Below are 21,234 nucleotides of genomic sequence, written 5' to 3' on the forward strand. Positions count from 1 at the left end.
AGTACAAATAACTAAAACTGAAAATGCTGATACTAAGTAACATATTATAAAACCTTTAACTACATAATTTAACATGTCAAACTGTATGAAATTACTTTTCATAATAATAATACTATTTCGAAAAAAAATCTGATAATACCATAATATTTGAGAATATTTTCCTGGATGATTGTATCTCATGATTTAACCCCTCATGACAGGGTTGTGCAGCCAAAAGGCTGGATCTATCCTGACTGGCCGACCAGGGTAAACCACTCTACTCCTCAGTCAGATCGGCCTTCCTCAACCTATATCTAATGGGGAGCCTGTACACAACTAGGCACGATCGACCTCATACCACTTACTATCTGAGTTAAGTAGTTGCACTCTGAACTGAATATCTGTATATTTGTAGCTACGGTACCGTGCTCTTCTGTCTGATCCATCAAGGTCTGATACCATATAATACATTTCTATATACACTAACTGTTTTACCATGATTCTGTAATAACTGTATAAACCATGATACTGTAATATTCTGTAACTATATCAACTGTATTTCTCTGAGATAAACTGTAAATCTACCTGTTATGGTACTGTAAAACTGTAAAATCATGGTATTCTGAAAGATACAGTAAACGCATTTCACTATCTGTATATTCTGTAAAACATATTCCTAAAAATGTTGTAAAAACATGTTTCTATATTGTTTTCATACTCTCATGCCACACCATAATTTAAAATATTTTAACGTCAATAATAAATTGCATGAATTTCCGCTCTGAATAATAATCTGGTAAAACATAAACTTCATACTGAAATCATACTAGATTTTCCTAGCATAGCATGTTTCCCTTACCACACTGTCGAAAAGCCCCTATCGTATACTGGTTCTACACCCACAAGATTTCCTATTCCACACCCTGAAAATCACATTTGTCAGAACCAAATATCAATATTTCCTGACCTACATCATTTCCTACAACTGTCAGAAGATCAAAAACTGAATAAAAAACCTTAACCTGATTCTAGGGAGAAACTCGACTCAATCCCATCGACGATCCGCCCCAGCAAACTTGAAAAGAACTCTGTCATGAGCGTCGTGGTGACCTCAGATCGTCGATCCAGCAACTGACGGGGCCGAAATAGAAGAGAAATGGAAGGGAGACCGTAGGAGAGAAAGAGGAGAAGGTCTGCCATCGTTTTTTTTGCGATTAACTGAGTTTAGGACCATTTATACTGCGGGATTCGTCGACGAGTCACGTCACCTCGTCGACAAGTCCTATAAAAAGTTCGTCAACGAACCTGCCCCCTCGTCGACGATTTTTTCAGACATCCCAATAATCCTTTCTCGGTATCTTCTCGTCGAAGAGACGGGTCTTTGTTGACGAGGTCTTGAAGAACCCTCGTAGACGAAATCCCTGTGTTCGTTGACGAGTGCTTGGAAAATTTTTGGGGTTATTATATCCAAAATGCAATGTCGTCAACGAACACAAAGCGTTCATCGACGAAGTCTGCTGCCTCCTTCTATTACTGCTTCCATTTCTCTCCCTCTTAATTATTTAAATAATATTATTCTTCGGGTTACTACATTATCTATATGCAGAATCCTAGCAGAAATGCTTGAAAGATGCTCTTCCAAAAACAATGGTTTCTTTGATCACATATGCATATATAATAAAAGCCCAAAATTAGCATCCTAAACATTAGGTAACAATGAATAAGACCAACTGCGTTGAAGTACAATAAAATGTCACCTCGCTCTACCAATTACATACCCATTAATGACCAGAGATACCCTAAATCCTGAAAAGAAGGGAGGAAAGACGACTGAGAATACATCCATTGGTTGTATTGATGGGATTACATGTATATATAGCAAGAATGTTTTTGTATTTTCTTTATTCTCCTCTTTTTGTAATTTTTTCTTCCTTTCCTAGTCATTCTGTTCAAGGAATCATTGAGAATTCCTGAAAATGTGAGTTGAAAATACTTTAAAACACTTTGATTTCATGGAATTCATTATGCCTACAAAACATTCCCATCTATTTTATATGGACTCCAAAGGAATGGCATCCTATTCCCAAGAATAGGATTCGAGGCAAGTGATTCCCAACACCAAATGCCTAGTTAATATATTTATATATTTAAATAAATAAAAATAAATTAAAAAGAAATCTAATCTCAATTTAACATGTCCTCGAATACCTAAAATAACTTCTCAGTCACTAATTGAGATGCAATGGCTCAGAAATACTCATAAAAAACAGCAAACTAATTTTAAACTATCACTAGAACAATAGGCAGGATTGCATTATGTGGCAAGATTTCTACAATTTGTGGGGTGAAAATTATTTTTGGGTTATGACCTGTCAATCAGCATTTTTCAAATGCTTATACCTGCTTTCCAATGCATTATCGCCCATCTAGGAGTATTGCAAAGATATGGAAAGGTAAAACGCTCCACCACAAAGGAATGGAAAATGCACCGACCATAAAAAGTGAATGTGAGGAACTTGATCATATATCTTGGCCGCAGTAATTGTCATAAGCAATTTAACTAATAAGAGGAACTTTGAAAATGACATAACATGAGCTTGTATATCAGTTGACCATCGAATGTGCTGCATATGCATGCCTACAAAAGGAAGACTTAAAAAAAAAAAAAGAAGAAGAAGAATAAAAAATCAAGGTCTTAAATTTTGATCTCAACTAAAAATTCAAAGCTCCAAAAGTACAAAAATTTCTCTGGAAATTCCAATTTCAATCTCGATGTCAATTTTGGTTTCAATTTGGAAAAATGATGGAAATTAGTAGTAAAGAATGGAATTATTTTATGAAATTCTCGAAATGGTTAATAGACATGATAGTGTGAGTGTTAGGAATATATAACAAATTAAATACATCTATGTTGTCTATGGGGTGCAATAGTTTTAATATGATGTGTATTTACTATTAAACACATTCGGTCGACATAAATCAATTAAATATAATTTCAAACACCCTTGTAATAAACTTTTGTTTCAAAAAAATAAAAGAAAATAAGAGAAATTAAGAGAGAAGTTTCACTTTGTTTAAATCGGACATTTGAATTCCAAGGGAACTTCATTATATGGTTAAAATTTGGACAAGTTTTGCTGAAATTTTGAGAATTTGATAAATTTTGGATGTTTCATTGAGATTGTGACAGAAATTATTTAAGACGGAATTGATTGCTATTTCGATTTCAAGGATGATAGAAAGCAGAAAGTTTGACAATTTCATGGACATTTAAGACCATCATAATAATCCTAATTAACTGAAATGTTCCGCTAGAACTTTAAACGATTTTTTCCTGGTTTACATAGACATATCAAAATAAAGGGAGCAATCATGTTTGACATGGTATGTTCCAATGACATAAAAAACATACGTGCACAAAAGGAAAGTTGCATTTTTCCATAAAGCAGGTTTGCAATGCCCTAATATTTGGAGATAAGAATTGTAAAAAGAAGGATTTGGAGAACAGACAAATCCATGGCAAGGCAAACAAGTACACTTAACATATGGCTAGCATCCACACAACACACAACCATTCTTTATTGTCCAAATTTCAAAAGGACAAAAAGCTCCACGCACCATTGATCACCCTTTATCGCACAGAAGAATTATGAAAAGCACAATAATCCTAAATGGCTCAATGTATTACATTTAGAATTTTCTAGCAAATAAGAGGGAATATCTAATCTGAGGTTTGTTCTCAAAGGAAAAAATTTATTTTGCCACATTTGGCAACACATGTGAAAAATTAGGGCCCATTTAGTTATGGTAAATATTTTTCATTTTCCATTTTAAGTTGCTTAAAAAATTATGAAATTTCACCTTATTTTTTAGTTTTCCAAGATTCATATTTTAAAAAGTAGAAAATAAAGAGTTTGTTTAGTTGTGCAAAATAATTTTTCATTTTTTAGTTCTAGATTTCAATACAACTACAAAAAAAATAATAATTAATTTTTAAAATTTTCCAAAAATTATATAAGGTAGTATCTACGATAATGGATTTTGGGCCTTGGATATGGATTTGTGTGGGTTTGGAAGAAACTCGATATAATTTTATAATATATTTTGTCATAATTCACACAAATCAAAATCCAAGATCCAAATTTCATGCTTCCAAATGTAGAGAAAACTAGAAAATTAATAAAAAGACAAAGATAGTGGCAATTTTGTAATTATTTGAAAAAAGAGAAATGAAAAATAAAACTGTTTTCACAGGAAAATAGTGTCTAAACCTTTTGTTGTTCATTTTTTTTTTAATAGAAATGTTGTAAAATTTAAAAATTAGCTAACATTTTTGCAATTCTTGGAAAACTAAATTGAAAAATAAACAAGTCTTAAGTCCCACTAGTGGAGTCAACTACATGAATCCTTTTCCGCCAATTCATCCGATCAAGAACATTTTCCTCTACTAGATAAAGGGTTATTAAATTCTTCCTCACTATCTCATTCCAAGTTATTTTAGGTCTATCCTTATCCCTTTTCATGCTAGAAACAATAACTCACTCTCTCTTCCTCACAAGTGTTATACTAGGTCTATGTTTCAAATGTCCAAACCACCTAAGCCGCCCCTCTCTTATCTTGTCTTCAATCGATGCTATGCCTAAATTATTGCATATATGTTTTTTCCTTAGTTTATCTTTCAATGTTACACCACTCATCCACCTTAACATTCGCATTTCAAAAACTTTTACTTTTTATACATGTTGTTTCTTAGTTGCCCAACATTTTGAACCATAGAGCATAACGGGCCTTATAGCCATCTTATAAAACTTCCCTTTCAATTTAAATAAATTGAAAAAGGAAAAACTATTTTCCACAACTAAGCAAGCTATTAGTTTTTCTGATTTTTCCCTATTCACACTGCTAGGATTATGTAACTCAATACTCTGGCCGGACTAATCAAGTAAATCAACTAATAGTTCAATCAGTTGGGACTAAACAAATTTAAACAAAACTCTATGCTTTTAGCTAACTGTACTAGTGATATATAAGAAAAGAAAATTTTGCAACTAGAGTAACATGAAAAAAAAAAATGGAGAACAAACCTTGAGGAAACAAATAGGCAGCTAAGAAGAATCATTTGTCGAGGCCACAACATGATTTATAACCAAAGGGGGGCGTAAAGCTTGATGGTTCAACTCCTTTTGCTTACGGGCCTTGAACATCTCTTCTGTCTCAATCACAACTAATCTCTTTACCTATGTGAGGTTCAAATAAACAAAAATTAGCAACTAAAATCAAATAAGAGATAAAGATACATTTGTAGCAAAGTTATTCTGGAACCTGTTGTAGCATTCCCCTGACGGTAGGTGTATTCCATCGCATCACAGTTCGATTGCACTTGCGAAGGCGCAGTGCCTCTAAAGTGCGCCGATGAAGTCTTCTGGTTCCTGGAATGCCCCTCACTAAGGTTATATAGAGGTTAGGGCTCCAAGCAATTGGAACACATGCTTTAAAAGCCTTGAATGCATTCATGCCTTTTCTTTTGAACCTGGAATGCCAACAACCACCAAAGAGAAAATCATTCCTATATGAAAAATGTTACATTAATTTAAAAGAAATTGCTTTCAAAAAAAACAAGAAACTGCAGAAAGAAATTGACATGCCAAAATAGGGGATCCAGTCCCAAAACAATGAAATAAAACCGTCATTTTTATCATAAATAAGTGGATACAGTGATAAATCAATCAATGTAGGAGAAGCAATACAAATTCAATTCTTTAGAGTATTTCCACAAAGTCATGCAAATATCCAAGTTATGTTTACTGAAGAAGAATAACCAAACGTTGGTTCATAAGAATATCAAAAGAAGTCCACAACTCCACATAAATAATGATAGAGAGGAATTTTCAGCAACAATAATATCCCAAATGTACGATTCTTGGAATTGACCAGCTTCGGATTTCTGATTTGTAATCCTACTGAACATCAGTTGAGGCTAGGGATTTGAAGAAACTGTAGCCCCAGCATCATGAATGAAGGTGTTTGTTTCCACATTATTTAGGATTCTGAAGTACGTAATGATCTAGACATGGTAGATGAAAGTAAGAGGAAACTGAAGTAAGAATAATAGCTCAAGAAAGGAAGGTTTTTTTTTCTCTCTCTTTTTTTCAAAAGGGGGGGGGGGTGTTCTGAAGCAGAGTGCTAATTGGAGCATTGCAACTACCCAATAAATATTTTCAAAACTACAAGGGATAGTGAATCAGCCAAGTTTCACAGGTTGGCCAGTCTGAGAATCCAAGCCAACCATAGACGGTAAAAATACATAAATAAGATTATCGAAAAAATTATATTTATATTTTTTTGTAAACAAAACAATAAAATCCAAAGTAATAAATAAAAAAACTCTTAATAGTTCTAGCAAGTTTTTTTATGCAAATCATATGGTGATTTTAGGGTTTGGAAGCCAGCATGGACTAATTTTTTGCACTGTACAGGGGAGGTGTCTTTGTTTAATGATTGGCCAAATCTTTGATGACTTCAGCACTTCATTTAGACCCCAAAAGGTTGGGATGATCGATGATCACAACTGTTTTACTCTCAAATGAACATTCTTGGAAGAATCAAGTTGGTGTTAAAGTTGTGAAGACCTTTTGTACCAATTCAAGTTTCAGTTTTAAAGCAGACCAGGTCGTCAACAATGCAGGAGGGAAGATTTCTTTTACTGCTTTTCTCACATGAGAAGTAAATTGAAGTTCCTTTCAGAAGGAAAAATAGAGTGATGCTTGGAATATCAGATAACACAAATGAGAAATAACAAGCGCACATAGCAGACCTGGTATGGGACAGGAGAGAAGAATATCTGTAAGCAGACTCATAGCAGATCTGCTACGAGTAGTATCTACTATGCACACGCATCATTTCACTTTTGGATTTCATTTTTTAATAAAATGAGATAGTGGATTGCACTTTCCATTCTCCAATAAAACAATTACCTTGATATTTGACGCTATCCAACAAGGATGGGCCCAACATCAAAGTCTGAAAAAAGGTTTTCGGGGATACTAATATCCAAGTACTGATTGATAGAACATACAATTCTTGCACTTGTCTCCCTCTTCTACCCAGAAAAAAATGTTTGTTTGCCATGCATGGTGCAGGGCGCCAAATCTTTTACAATTGAACATTGCCCCTATACTCTTTTAATCTTCTAAACATAGGGATGCCCTCAATGCGGGGATCTGCATCGTCTTGTTCCATTCATGAGAAGGCATTCCTGCCTCTTGCAGAGAGGGGATGTGATTATGTCTCCATTGGCTGGAATGGCAAAGCATGCAGGCAAAGGTATACCGCCTTGATAGAGAAGGCTAAGAGGTCACCATGAGAAAGATTATGGCATTGGCTGGAATGTGCTAAGGGTATGATGACACCCTAATAGAGAACCTCAATGATCATGTAAGGGCAAAGATTAAGGCTCTTGAAGTCAATTACTCATTTTAAGATATGGTTGTAACTTTTTTCCCCTGCTTTCATGATATTATCTAGTAATATTTTTATAAACTCCTAAGTAGATTTTAGGAACCTACCAATTAAGAAAAGGGTATCTAAGTTTTAGTAGGTTCACTGTTCTATTTTCTTGATTCCCAAGCATGCTAGGCCTAAGTAAACATATGATTGTTAGAGATTTTATTTGGAGTTGAATAATATGATCTGAACATAAGTTTGTAGGGTTTGCCACTCACTTGTAAGCATGTAGAGGCCTGCACCACATCCTATGCACGTCAAACGTGCGAATACCCTGTAGCTGCCCTGCCAATTAACAAATCCCCCGGCCATCTACAAGCTGTTGCCACATTGTTGTAAACCTTTATCCACCTCCATCCAAGAGTAACAAATATTATCCATGCTCCACATCCCCCCGTCCTACTAAAATTTTAATTTCATTTTTTAACACAAAACATCATATTCAAAATACCTTTTTTTTGCTCAATGATAAAGGTATGCAACTATAAAAACTCAAAAACACTAACTGGTATTTATACATGAAAAAAAAGATGTCACTCCAATTGCACAAGGCTGCCACCATAGTTTTTTTCATAAAAATGTCATTGGTTCATGTAACACCACTCATCATAATCATTTCAAATGTTGTGTAATTCATAACATTTAGTGTACTTGGGATTGATTTATCACACGACCAAACTGGATAAACACTTATAGATTCACATGTTTTGATTCCAGACTTCCAAGCACTGTCTAAAATAATTTGCATCAAATTTTAAATCAATTTACATATAAAACATACTAAACAAGTTCATTATTATATTCTATTTTATTGTGACTAAACCGAAGGAAAAACCTATTATTTGTTCCTTTTCACTACTTTATTGAGTACAAATGTAATCTAAACTATGAGATCATAAAAATAATGAAACATAAACACCAAAATATATTCACATTTCAAAATTCATGATATAATCATATAAATGTGAACCTAGGAAACACTGATGCTTCTCAGAGACTGAAGTGTCAGTATCCATCACATGTCGAAGACTTACACCCGTAAATCATGTCCTGACACGTGTTCAACATGTTAGAAATTAGGTAATTTATTTTTATTTTCAAACATGTCTGAGACACTCCTCGACACGTCACAACACAGTAAGCACATGTCCAGGACACTTCTTGCAGCAAAACGCTGCATTTTTTTTTTTTTTTTTGCTTCCTTTAATTCTATTAATAAAGCCCAGGAATAAAAAATTATAAGTCAAGAGACTGAGTCAAGTGGTTCCTCGACATCGGAGTGTGTATGGACATTGGAGGCTAGCACCACTGTACCAGCCGTGTAGAACACTACCAGACCTCCCAGCCAGCCCCAAGAATTAACCTGCACCAACCAGCAAAGACAACACGAGTCACAACTTACCGGAGAAAGGCCATTGGCATCCTTCCTTCAATTCGAACCTGGAGCCTAACTAACACGTTCAGTAAGTCCATTATTCCAGGATTCCAGCCTATTTCTTCTCCCTCCCTCTTCCCCTCTCTAAAGGCATCACTAGTTTGCCACTCTCAGTTCATCTATTTGTGTTTTTTTTTTCTCTTGATAAGCCATGCCCATCACAGAGCATCAGCCAGGCCCTTGAGTCGCTTTTTTGTTGTTGGACCAATATTCTCTAATATGAATGTAGTTGATGATGGTATGACTGTAATTTGTAAGCTAAGCAGAAAAAATACTGCAATTTTTATAATGTACAATTGATAACTGTGCATGTATGATACCCATATTTCATTTTAAATTAAAATTGCTTCAATATTTATCATCTAAAAGAAAAAGCATATATACATACACACACATATAAATTAATTAATTAACACAACCAAGTCATGTTGTATCCTCATTTTCTCAAAATTTTCACACCTCTATGTCTGTAACGTATTGTATCTGTGTCTTGGGTTGATATTCATGCTTCCTAGTCATATACAATCAATCAAAGCAATATTGGAGAATAGTTGCCAAGGCATGCCTAGGCTTGAGGTGCACAGAGGGAATGACTTATACACCTCATACAGCCTTATGCGAAGCAACATTCAATAGATACAATGAGGTACAAGGGGCTCTTCAAGGTGCATCATTTACTCATCACTTGATTTTCTTCATCTTGTAGCTTGAGCCATCCACTTTGTGTAATGTGTCCTTATCATTATTTTTAAGAAAAGTTGAGAAGCAATAAATCATATATTTTACTATCCAGCAAGGCAACATATCTCCACTCCCAAGGATTCTCACAACCATTTGAAAGCCATCACCAAGACAACCAACCCTAGTTTTTCATGAGTGATCAACCAAACAGGCAAATCAAGTTCAAGCATCAAATTAAGATCAGGTTAGTTCCTTTCTTCTTCTTGTTCATCTTCTTCTTTTTCTTGATCAACCAGATCTTACACACTCTCTCCTCTTTCTTCTGAGTTCACGGGGATTTTCTCACAGATCCATCACAGGAAAGATGACCCAACCCACATGACATAAGCTGCAGGCTTCAGCAAAGTATTTTTCTTTTTTTTAGTATAGTTCAACAAAGGGAGAGACCGCATAACTTGACTGTAAAGGATTCATGTAGCCTCACCTAGTGGGACTTAAGGCTTGGTTCTTTGTTATTGTTTGTTGTTGCAATTCAACGGAGAATGACCTAAAGCCTTTCCTTGCCTCCTCCATATCTCCCTCCCAAGAAGGTATTTGTCTATCTCACTTGTCTCAGTACGTGTTCTTCTCTTCCTCACTGAGCTCAGTACTTGCTCTTCTTCACCACGACTGCTGCTCTCCCACACACAGGATTTATTTTCAAACCCTTCCCAAAAATTCGATCAGCAATATCATCTGGAGATCTCTGTCTCACCCCACAAATTTTGCTGATCTTCTTTGCCTCACAAAGACGCTCCAAGAATAAGTGATGGGTCTTCCAACCTTCTTTCAGTGGCTCTATGTTTGTGTGAATGTGGAAAGAGAGAGAGATTCACACAGCAAAGCAAACATTTGCAAAATCTTCATGTGCCCACAGACTGAATCAGAAAGGTGAACAAGCTGTTACCCCACACACCCATTCTCCCCTGAAGCATCACCTTGTGAGAAACAGCATTTTCTTTTTTCTTCTCTTTTTCCTCTTCTTCTTCTTCATCCATCATGTATCTACACTCTTTATTCTTCCTCCTCCTCCTCCTCCTCTTCTTCCTCCTTATTCTGGTCATTGAAAAAATTAAACTTTGATGAATCATTTCTTTCCTTTCAGTTATTTTTTTCTCCTTTCCAGCCTGCTCTGCTGCTTTTGATCAAAACTGCTTTGGTACCCCTTTTTATGTAATTTTTCCCCTTTTTTTTGCTGTCTTTTGGAATTTCTGCTACTTATTCCTAGAATTTCTGCTGCATTTTATTCTTCTTGATTGACCAGCAGAACCCAAGCTTCTTTCTCCCTTCTTCTTCTTCTTCTTCTTCTTCTTCCAGCCTAGTTTTCTGCTCTTGGTCAAAGCTGCAGTGACCACCACCCACCTTTGACGTTCTTTTTTTTTTCCACAAATTTTACAGATTTTTCTGCAATTTCTGCTGCTATTATTTTTTGGAAATTCTAGCATAAACATTATGTACACCTCCCCTCCCCCCCCCAAAAAAAAAGCAAAACAAAACTCTTTTTTGCTGCCCTTTTTTCCCTTTTCTGCTGCTTTTTTTTTTTATCACAGTGAAGCATCTAACTACTTTTTTTTACCCTGTGGCCGTTTCCACTTTCCTATTTCTTTGTACTTGTGCGTACTTACATTGAACTATGCTTGGTAGTCAACATTTTCTATTCATTTTTAAATTCAAATATTAGTGGGAATGCGTTTACAAATAGAACCCATTATACAGGACATTTTACACATAATTATAGCAAGTGTTTCCCTCATCTTCAGCAAGTGCGCAGCTTCACCTCAAACTTAGGTTCCAGCTATCAATGCGCCTTGCACCTAACCACTATAGATCGGAGCAAGGACTAGATACTACATGCCTTCAAATTTAATTTTTAATCCGATTTTTTTATGCAATTGAAGGCTCTAAAAGTATGCCATGAATATAATTCTATCCAGTAGAATTAAAAAAAAAACATATTCCCCAAAGCTCTTCAACCCCAACACCATGTCCAAAAAGCCCCAATTCACATTGTCTAAACCTTCTCATCAAAATGCACGAATCCGCAAATCTAATGCTTAACAGCAAGACAAATGATTTAGATATAAAGGTTTCCTATCCCTTTAAATTCAATGGAATCAACAATAAGCTTTATTTAACCTAAGTGTGGTTAGGTCACCTAATTAACTATCAATTTATGAAATCCTAAGTCAAACCAAGGTCACAAGATAAGTAGTGTTTGTCTGCATAACCAACCTGGATTCAAGATTACATTTATGTGAGGAGAAGGTACTAGCACCTCCTATACACCTATGCAACGAACTATACCTAAACAACCCAAAATTATCTTAAATTTTACCAACAATCACCTTTAATTGCTCATTACTTTTAATCAACCTCTATTTTAAACATTGAAATACCTTCCTCTAATATTGAGGCCTTTTGCATCCCTCATGGTAGCTTGGTTCGTGTATACAAAAATCCTCTCACCTAAAAAAAAATCCTAACAAAGCACCACTGCACCCTTTAAGTTGCTTGTCATTGATTCAAAGAATTATTTATTGCCGAAAGAAAGAAATTTAATAGGAAGAAATCACAGTCAACATATCAATTTCGAGACTGAAACTTGCTCTTTCAAAAAAATTCACCTAGGGTTTTCCTCATAGTTTGAGTAACGCCTATAAGTGTGCCAAACCCTTTTGTAGGCCAATTGGCGATTGTCTCTAGCATGGTTTTAAATCGAGGTAACGAGTAGCGTAACGTAACGGTAACGGGTGTAACAGGAAGCAATAGTAGTGGATGTTACACAACGGGAAGCAGGTGTAACGGCTGTGAATTTTTTTCAAGCACACACAACCTTGTGCATATTAGCGTACTTACATGTTTTAAGCTTTTAACCCTTCTTAGAAATAGTTTTAGTATATTTTGGATCCTTTAGTTCGACTAACTAAGTTATTTGGTAAGGGCGTTAAGTCTACATTCGTTTTAAACCACCATTGATAAAAAAAATGTGTATGCGTATTTATATTTCTCATTATTCTTATCTGTGATAAATTATTATGTGTGCTAAATTAATTAATAAAACAAAATACATTACACACTCCATTAATCTATTAGACACAGAAGACATATGAATAATACAAATATAAAATAACTAAAAAAGAAGAAGGTTGAAGTTGAAAAATATAGAACATAAATATCAAATTACAAATATGATCAAAATAAAATATTTTCCTAACAAGTTAGTACTTTCAAATTGTTAATTAATGCATCTCTTGTGAGTATTTAAAGAAATAGTAAATTTTGTATCATTGTTATCCTCATTATAATCTTTTCCCCTTCTCGCCACATGGTATAATGAGAATGATTTATTAGAGGGAAAAAGTGTTAAGAAAAAGTAAAAAATAAAATATATTTTTTGGCTTGACAGTTCTGTAGCGGTTACGTAATGACCGTAGCGGCCTTTACAAACGGTCGCGGTCCATAATGGCTGCTACAACCGTGATTTTTCTTCCCACCGATTTCGCGGTGTGTAACGGTATTGGTAACTCCAAAAACCGTTACTCCGTTACAAAACGATCGCAGCCGTTATCTAAAACCATGGTCTCTAGTGCAATGCACACTAACGACCTATCTTGAACAATGTTATTCAATAAAATGAATCAAGGACCAATAGAGCAAACAAGCACCAAAATAGAAATAATATGAAACCATACCTACACTCAAAAGTCAAAACCCCAAAATGCATCTTAGGCAAGAAAATTATTCAAACACATACAACCTTTTAAGATTTTGAAATTTGTAAAGCTTTCCTTATATTAGAAGTTCTCAAGCTTTGTAAGCTATAAATAAGAAAATTTTAGAAAAAATAAAGTATATTTGCAAGATCAAAACTTTCCAAAAAGACAGCATTCTTATATATGAAACAAAAAATATTTTCTCATTTTCTCACTTTAATTTTTTTTCATTTTAGTAATTATAGATTTAAACAAATAAATACAAACATAATCACTAAAATGCAAGAAAACCCACACAACTACGTTACAAGAAATATTTTAGGGTTGCATTTTAAAGATTTTTAGAATTTTTAAAGATGAAACTAAAAAAATTATTCACATAAAAATAACAAAATTAGAATCAAGAAATTAATTTTTTAAATTCTTTGGAAAAATTTCAAATTTTTTGGATTTTTAATAAATGAAAAAAATATATCAATGTTTTAATTAATCCTAAAACACACCCATAAACGTTTTTTTCTATTTTTCCATTTTTATATTTTATTTTTATTTTTGAAGAAATAAACACCAACTAAAAGAAAACAAGAATGACAATAGTAAAAGAAAATGTATTAGACAAAGTGTGTTATAGACCAAGTTAACAGGAGGGGTGGGTTAACCAAAGAACACCCCCCACCCCCTGCATGTATCTTCTTCCTCATGTGATGCATGCATTAGAGTTTGAGCATAGGCTTTGCACCTCGTCCTTGGAGCATCGCCACCCATGCATATGTTGGTCCTCGTCTAGCCTCCAACAATTGTCAAGAATAAGGATCTACAATGCTACGGTGAGATCTATGCAAGATCTCTCTCTCTTTCTCTCAACTTCTCGAGCAATAGTAGCACTTATGTAAAGCTTTAAACATCAGTAGTGGTGAGTAGGGTTGTCATTGTTTGCAGGTTGGCTACCTAGTCATTAGAGGAGCCAAGACACTTGTTGACATCATCACTCGACGCCTCAACTCTAGCCATCACTATCCTTGAGCATTTCTTCTTCCAGGAGTTGCTATGGTGACCACGTTACTCAATCCCTTCCCCCCCCCCCCCCCCTCTCTCTCCTCATGCAAAAGAAGAAGAAGATGGAGAAAGGGAGACAAGCACAGCACACATGATGTGCCTTTGACAATGGAGGTTAGTGATTGACTGATTGCCCAGGGCTGCAAGTGGGAGTGTGGTTCATGTATGTGGGCATGAGTGCCTTGTGATGATGGTGTTGGTGAACTATGATGAGAAGGTTAATAAGGATGCATACATAAGGAAGGGGAGTAGAGCCCTACCCATTTGTGGCCATAAACTCCTCCTCCTAAGGTTCATCTCTCCAAAATTCCCTAATTGTTTCTAAAGATTTTTTTTAAAACTTTCCCCCCTCCTCAACACGTTGAAGCTCTCCACCTCCTCCTCTCCTAAGCTTCCTTATAAAAGTAGGGTTGGAATCCATGTACTAATATGTAAAATCACCTTTCCTAAATAAAAAGGGACAATATTCTCTTCCCTAAGGACCTCCAAACCTAAAGCTAAAAGAATTTTCTTCGATAATGGTCAAGGCCCAAATAAGTAATATTAGAACTTAGGGTTACAAAAAGGAAAGGCTACTTGGAAGGCTCATTGAGTTAGCAAGGGGTGACTCTCGGTTTCGAAACAAGGCAAATGTGATCAACCAATGCAATGCCATCTATCCTTGGTTACATCCCCAAAATGTGGCACTATCAAGGTTTGTTCAAAACAATGTTTTAAAAGGAAAAGGCCTACAGGGAAGAGTTTTACCCTAGACGAGGCAAGGCATTTTACCTCAGATGAGGCAAGCATTTTACATTGGATAAGCTACATTGAGGCGAAAGCCTTTTGGGAATTTAGTTTTAATTTAAAATATGTAAAAATAAAATATACACTATAATTTATAAATAACAAAAAATATTAAATAAATGATGAGAGTATTTATATAAAAGTTCTAAGACTTCAATTTCACATACTCCAGCTGTCTTTGCACATAATGGCAAAGCCAAAGCCACAATCATAGGCCTTTCCAAGGAAACAAAATTATTTATGGGTGCCAATCATAGCAGTCAAAAAGCATGCCTCTAGGCGCAACGAGCAAAGAGGTGACAAGACTAGTGTCTCATCACTACAAAGGTGAGGCGACCTTCAAGAGGCGCAGGGGGGTGCACTGATGCGCCAGGCGCCATGAGTTGCACCTTAAGTTTTGAAGCTGTTAGGCTATTAATAAAGAACCCTAGCCCTCATTCGACTCGAACCAACACAAAGCCAGCCGGAACCCTTCTTCTTCGACCCTTCGAAGTAGCACGACACCAGCAAAGCCCTTCGCGAATTCATCTTCGAGCCTTCAAACCAACAGGAGCTTCGTGAGTTTGTCTTCGAGCATTCAAACCAACAGGAGCCCTTCGCGAGCTCGTCTTCGAGCCTTCGAACCACCAAGAGCCCTTCGCGAGCTCGTCTTCTAACCTTCGAACCACCAAGAGCGAGCTCGCTTTTGAATTAGCAAGAGCCCTTCGCGAGCTTGTCTTCGAGCCTTCGAACCACCAGGAGCCCTTTGCGAGCTCGTCGCGAGCTCCTCTTCCAACCTTTGAACCACCAAGAGCGAGCTTGCCTTCGAGCCTTCGTGAGTTCTTTTTCAATTCTTCTGCTGCCTACAGCCTGCTGCTTCTTCTTATAATATTATATGTAATTAATTATTTAGTTTAATGCAAGTTTATAACTAATATATAATACTTTTTTTTTTACTGAATTTAGCTACTATTTTGTAATTTGTTTGGAAATTGAATATAAAAACTATACATTTTTTCTGAAATATATGATACATTGCTTTTGAAATAAGGATACCAAGTCTTAAATCTTAAATGGATTCTGGAAGTGGAAACTCTGCCTCTACAAAGAAAGATCCTACATGAAAGTATGCACATTTGGATGATAAAAAAAATAAAAATAATTTGACTTGCAATTTTTGTGGCAAAGTCACAAGGGGAGGAATATTTCGGGCAAAACAACATATTGTCGGAGGATTTCAAAACGTAAAAGAATGCTCTAAGTGCCCTGCTCATGTACGTGTGGAGATTAGGGAGCATATGTTGAAGAAATATATAGAGTAGGAGGAAAATGAGTTATTTCCTGACTTTGAAAACATAGATCATTATGGTGAAGATGAAGAGGATGAAGTTCAGGAAATTGACACTCGTGGCAAGAGTGTGCTTACTGATGGAAGTAGAAGTCAAAGTCAAAGTTCATACCAATCCACCTTGAAGAAACCAAAACAAAAGGGGCCTATAGACTTGTTTTTTACTCCTGATCCAAAGAAAGCGGTTCAAGCTAGGAAAGAAGGGAAGATGAAGCAAACATCAATAAATGGAACGTACAAGAAAGAATTAAGAAAAAAGGCAATTGCGGATTTTGCTAGGTAGATGTATGATGCTGGAATACCATTTAATGTTGTACATTTGGATAGCTTTGCAATGGCACTTGAATCGATTGGGCAATATGGTCAAAGAATAAAGCCGCTTAGCTATCATAAAGTGAAAGTTCCTTTCCTAAAGCAGGAAGTTAGTCGAATGAAAAAGTTGATGAAGGCCCATAAGGAGGAATGGGCAAAATATGGATGTTTGATTATGTCTGATGGTTGGAGAGATTCGGTTGCTAATTCGGACATAATAAACTTCTTAGTGAACTCTCCAAGGGGATCAGTGTTCATCAAGTCTATTAATGCTTCTAATCTTGTTAAGAATGCAGATAAAATGTACAAATGTGATTCAAGTAGTAACTGATAATGCTTCAAACTATGTTGCAGCAAGGAGATTGTTGGAAACAAAGAGGCCACATTTATATTGGAGACCGTGTGCTGCCCATTGCCTCGATTTAATATTGGAGGATATTGGGAAGATGCCTACAATTCATATAACTTTGAAAAGGGCAATGTTTTTGAATGGTTATATTTATAACCGTGTTGGTGTGATGAACTTGATGAGACAGTTCAGTGGAGGAAAGGAATTACTAAGGCATGCAGTTACAAGATTTGCAACTGCCTTCATCACTCTTCGTTCAATCCACCTTCAAAAGAACAATTTGTGGAAGATGTTTACTTCTGAAGATTGGAATACTACTAAATGGGCAAAGGAGGCAGCTGGCAAAAGAGCAGCTAGTATTGTTTTGATGCCTACTTTTTGGAGCACCATCGTCCATGCTTTTAAGTTGATAGATTCATTTGTCCGTGTACTCCGTTTGGTTGATAGGGAAAAGAAACTTGCAATGGGATACATTTATGAAGCAATGGATAAGGCTAAGGAAGTCATAGCTAAGGCTTTCGATGAGATAAGAAGATAAATTCAAGAAGGCATTTGAAATTATTGATACGAGGTGGGGATGCCAATTCCATCAACCTTTGCATGCATTTGCACACTACTTGAACCCGGAATTTTTCTATTCGAGCCCCAACATTTTGCAAGATGAAGAAATTATGGCGGGTTTGTAAAAAATGTATTGCAAGGTTAGTGCCAACCCCGGAAATGCAAGATAAAGTTTTACATGAGTAGGAAAATTACAATAGCGCTAGTGGCGTCTTTGGAATTAATTTGGTAGTGAGACAAAAGAAGATAAAATCACTGGGTAAAGTGGCATTTTTACTACCTCTTTCCTTCTAAAATTATTTTTGCTATTTAGCTAGTAGGAATTCATTTAAAATTTATTTTATAACAACACAATGGTGGGTGTCATTTGGATCATCAACTCCAAACTTGCAGAATTTTGCTGTGTGAAAATCCTTAGTCTCACATGTAGTGCTAGCCGCTGTGAAAGAAATTGGAGCATATTCCAACATGTAAATCATTAGTATATCGTAGATTAAAGAACATGAACTATCAGTCTACTGCTTTTTAGAATCATTATTTACCATATTACTTTAAACCTTTTACAATTTCATAGAAAAAGGAGAAATAGGCTATCCCAGCAACGCTTGAATGATTTGGTATTTGTGAAATACAATCGAACTCTGAGGCGTCGATACAACAAGCATGACACCATTCATCCCATCCTCCTAAAGGGCATTGATGATAGTAATGAGTGGTTGATTGGTAGGATGGATGGCGATTCCGATGAGGATGATGAACTTGTGTTTGAAGATAATATTTTGATTTGGGATTCTGTTGCTAAAGTTGTCGAACTAAATAACCCCCTGCATCACACTAGATCAAGAGAAAGTGCAAATATGTCATCATCATCTAAAGGAAGAGCTTCATCTAGCAGTGCTAGGGGCCGAATCGCAACGTTGGAACTTGTAGATGAGGATGAGATCCAAGTGGATGGTGCAGAGGAGACAGAAGAGGAAAAATATGTTGGAGAAAAATATTCTGATGATGAAGAGGAAGATGATGATATCTTGGCAGACTTAGTTGATGATGAGTGATGAGTGATGAGTGATGATTGAGGAGGATTTTTAGATTTTAGACTTTGAAATCTTTTATTGTACTCTTTTCTTTTGATGTTGAACTATGTTGATTCTTTTGGCCTTCGTCCTGGCAATTTCATTAAATTTCCAATTTTCGTATTGAATGTTTTGGCATGTTAAATTCTAATATTACTAGATATTCATATGTTCATATATCAATTACCCCAAATAGGCATTTTACACCATTTTAATAGTTGTGCGCCTCACCTTCATGAGGAGCGCGCCTTCACCTCGCGCCTCAGCTTCAAATGCCCTTTGCGCCTCGGTTCGCCTTGCGCCTCTAACTACTATAGTGCCACTAAGAACAAAGCATGTTGTTGAAGAAATCTTAAAGGTCCAACAAAATTGTTTATGATCCAAATTTCAGCAGTTTAGCCCTCCTCTATCGACACTCTTTTGTGGTTCTCATGCACATCATCTTGGAGAGAATCAAATTTTCAAGAACAGATGCAATTGAGAAAGGGCAGTCATTGACCAGAAAAGCTCACCAAAGGAAGAGGGCAAAGCAAAATCCACAGCCACCTGCCTTTCCAAGGAAACAAAATTATTAATGGGTGCCCATAAGAATAAAACGCATTGCTTAAGAAGTCTAAAAGGTCAAACAAAAATTTTCATGATCCAAATTTCAGCAGGTTGGCCCTCCTCTCTTAACTCTCTTTAGCAGTTCTCAAGCATCTCATTGTGGAGAGAATCAACTTTTCAAGAACGGAAGCAGTTGAGGGTAGTCATCAACTAGAAAATCTTGCCAAAGGAAGAGGGAGGTTGAGAGAGGTCATCAAAGAAGCTGCAGGCACACAACTATCATTTGAAGAGTGAATAGGGTGGGTACAAATGAACTTGGGTCAAATGCAAAAGAGATTGGAGAAGCTAGGAGTACGTTTCTTCCATTTTTGCTATGGAACAAACACCTGAAATCCCTTCAAAACCTAATTCATTCTTTTGTTTTCATATTTCCAATAAATTTGTGCTCCCCATTTGGCAAGCAATCAAAGGTGCGCCTTTTTCTCATGCATGCACTAAAGAGAAGAAAGCATGCGCCTTTCAGGACTTGCACCTTTTGAAAACCAACTTGATACGTTTTGGCCCCAAATGCCCTAAGGCGCGCCTAATTGAAAAATCCTTTTAAAACACTGGTTCAAAAATATCTTGATACGTCAATGTGCGGATTGTACAGGTGTGATCATTTTGTGTTAAATGCTGAATTTTCTTCATTTAGACTCGTGCAGCTCCCAATCTTGGATACTCTTCAAACAATTAATGTGTTTGTCTCAATGTTCAGGCAATCCTTATCCAAGGTTGTCACAAAAAATACACAAGCTCAACCAGGGAGCCAAGGTTTTTTATAAATTGTAGAGGGTGGTAGAACGATAGTCATTCTTCATCTCAAAGTTTTCATCTTGCAAAAGCCCTGGCCCTACTAGCATGGAAATAGGATGAAAGTGGTAGAAGTAGGAAGCTAGGAAGCACAATATTGACACGAGATAGGGATACAACATGATACCAACATGGCAAAATGGCAATCTTGTAAAAACAAGGATACGACACATCTGGAATACGCAAGTTAATTCATATAATATATATAATTAAAAAATTTTAGGTAATAGGCATTGTTCATGCTCAATTATGAATTGCATAATCATTAACAACACTCATTTTTAAGACTTAAGAAACATTCATTATCCATCAACAATCAAAAATGGTCCAAGGCTTCCAAACAAGATACAAAAATATAAGTCCAACTACAAATCTAATTAACATTAATTTTGTATTTAACCTTTCAAACACGGAAACATCAATGCTGTGTTTGGGGCGCTTCAAATAGATCAATCATATCCTGAGAACCAGGAAAAAAGAGGCAAAAAGATGGGGAAGAGAGCGGAAAGGAGGAGGGAGGGAGGGACTCACGTTGAGCAAAGAAGAGCCTCCGAGAGAGAGAAGGCCTCGAGCCTTCGACGCTTCGGCGGAGTGACAGAGAAGAGGCCTCAAGTTCGAGCATAGACAGAAAGAAACTAGGGTTTTTTAGTTCGATCTGAGAAACCCTAGAATTTTGCGTGTAGAGAAGTGGGGGTGGGGAAGGAGTTGATTAGACGGCTTTTTGAGTGTGAGGCCACCAATGTGGTGGAGAAGGAGAAGGAGAAGACGGATTGGGGAAGGTGAATAAATCCGTGCGGCCCGGCCCTTTCAGGACTGGAGGGATTTTCAGCTTTCGTAAGGGTATTTTCGGAATATAAGGACGAAAAATAGGAGTTTTTTACGGAAATGGGATCGGGGAATTTCAAAATTCGAGCGAGTGCGGGAACGTTTGAAGCTAATTACAAATGTGCAACTGCTTCTGCCATCAAAAATAATTTGATCAAGTGATTTTCCATTTTTACTTCTATCAAAACTAATTTGGC

General features: G+C 36.2%; 1 protein-coding gene across 11 annotated transcripts in view; it reads right to left on the reverse strand.

The window, feature by feature from the left end:
* The window catches only part of LOC131148191 (uncharacterized), a 61,047-nt gene extending 40,042 nt beyond the window's left edge, over nucleotides 1-21,005 (reverse strand). For 4 of the 11 annotated variants that reach the window (XR_009134990.1, XR_009134989.1, XR_009134987.1 and 1 more), the window contains exons 1-4: nucleotides 20,744-20,978; nucleotides 7,701-7,884; nucleotides 5,302-5,509; nucleotides 5,064-5,216 (exon numbers count right to left, since the gene is read on the reverse strand). Coding sequence is in view for 5 of the 11 variants with exons in the window: in XM_058097921.1 (XP_057953904.1) it covers nucleotides 5,085-5,216; nucleotides 5,302-5,509; nucleotides 7,701-7,729 (369 nt within the window). In the remaining 6 variants the exon portion in view is untranslated. Of the gene's footprint in view, nucleotides 1-838; nucleotides 903-1,001; nucleotides 2,632-5,063; nucleotides 5,217-5,301; nucleotides 5,510-7,700; nucleotides 7,885-20,612 lie in introns of all 11 variants that reach the window. The other 7 variants (XR_009134992.1, XR_009134991.1, XM_058097922.1 and 4 more) reach the window with 5 other exon arrangements.
* Nucleotides 21,006-21,234: the final 229 nt, after the last annotated feature.

This window comes from Malania oleifera, chromosome 2, assembly GCF_029873635.1.
Source record: "Malania oleifera isolate guangnan ecotype guangnan chromosome 2, ASM2987363v1, whole genome shotgun sequence".
Classification (NCBI taxonomy): domain Eukaryota; kingdom Viridiplantae; phylum Streptophyta; class Magnoliopsida; order Santalales; family Ximeniaceae; genus Malania; species Malania oleifera.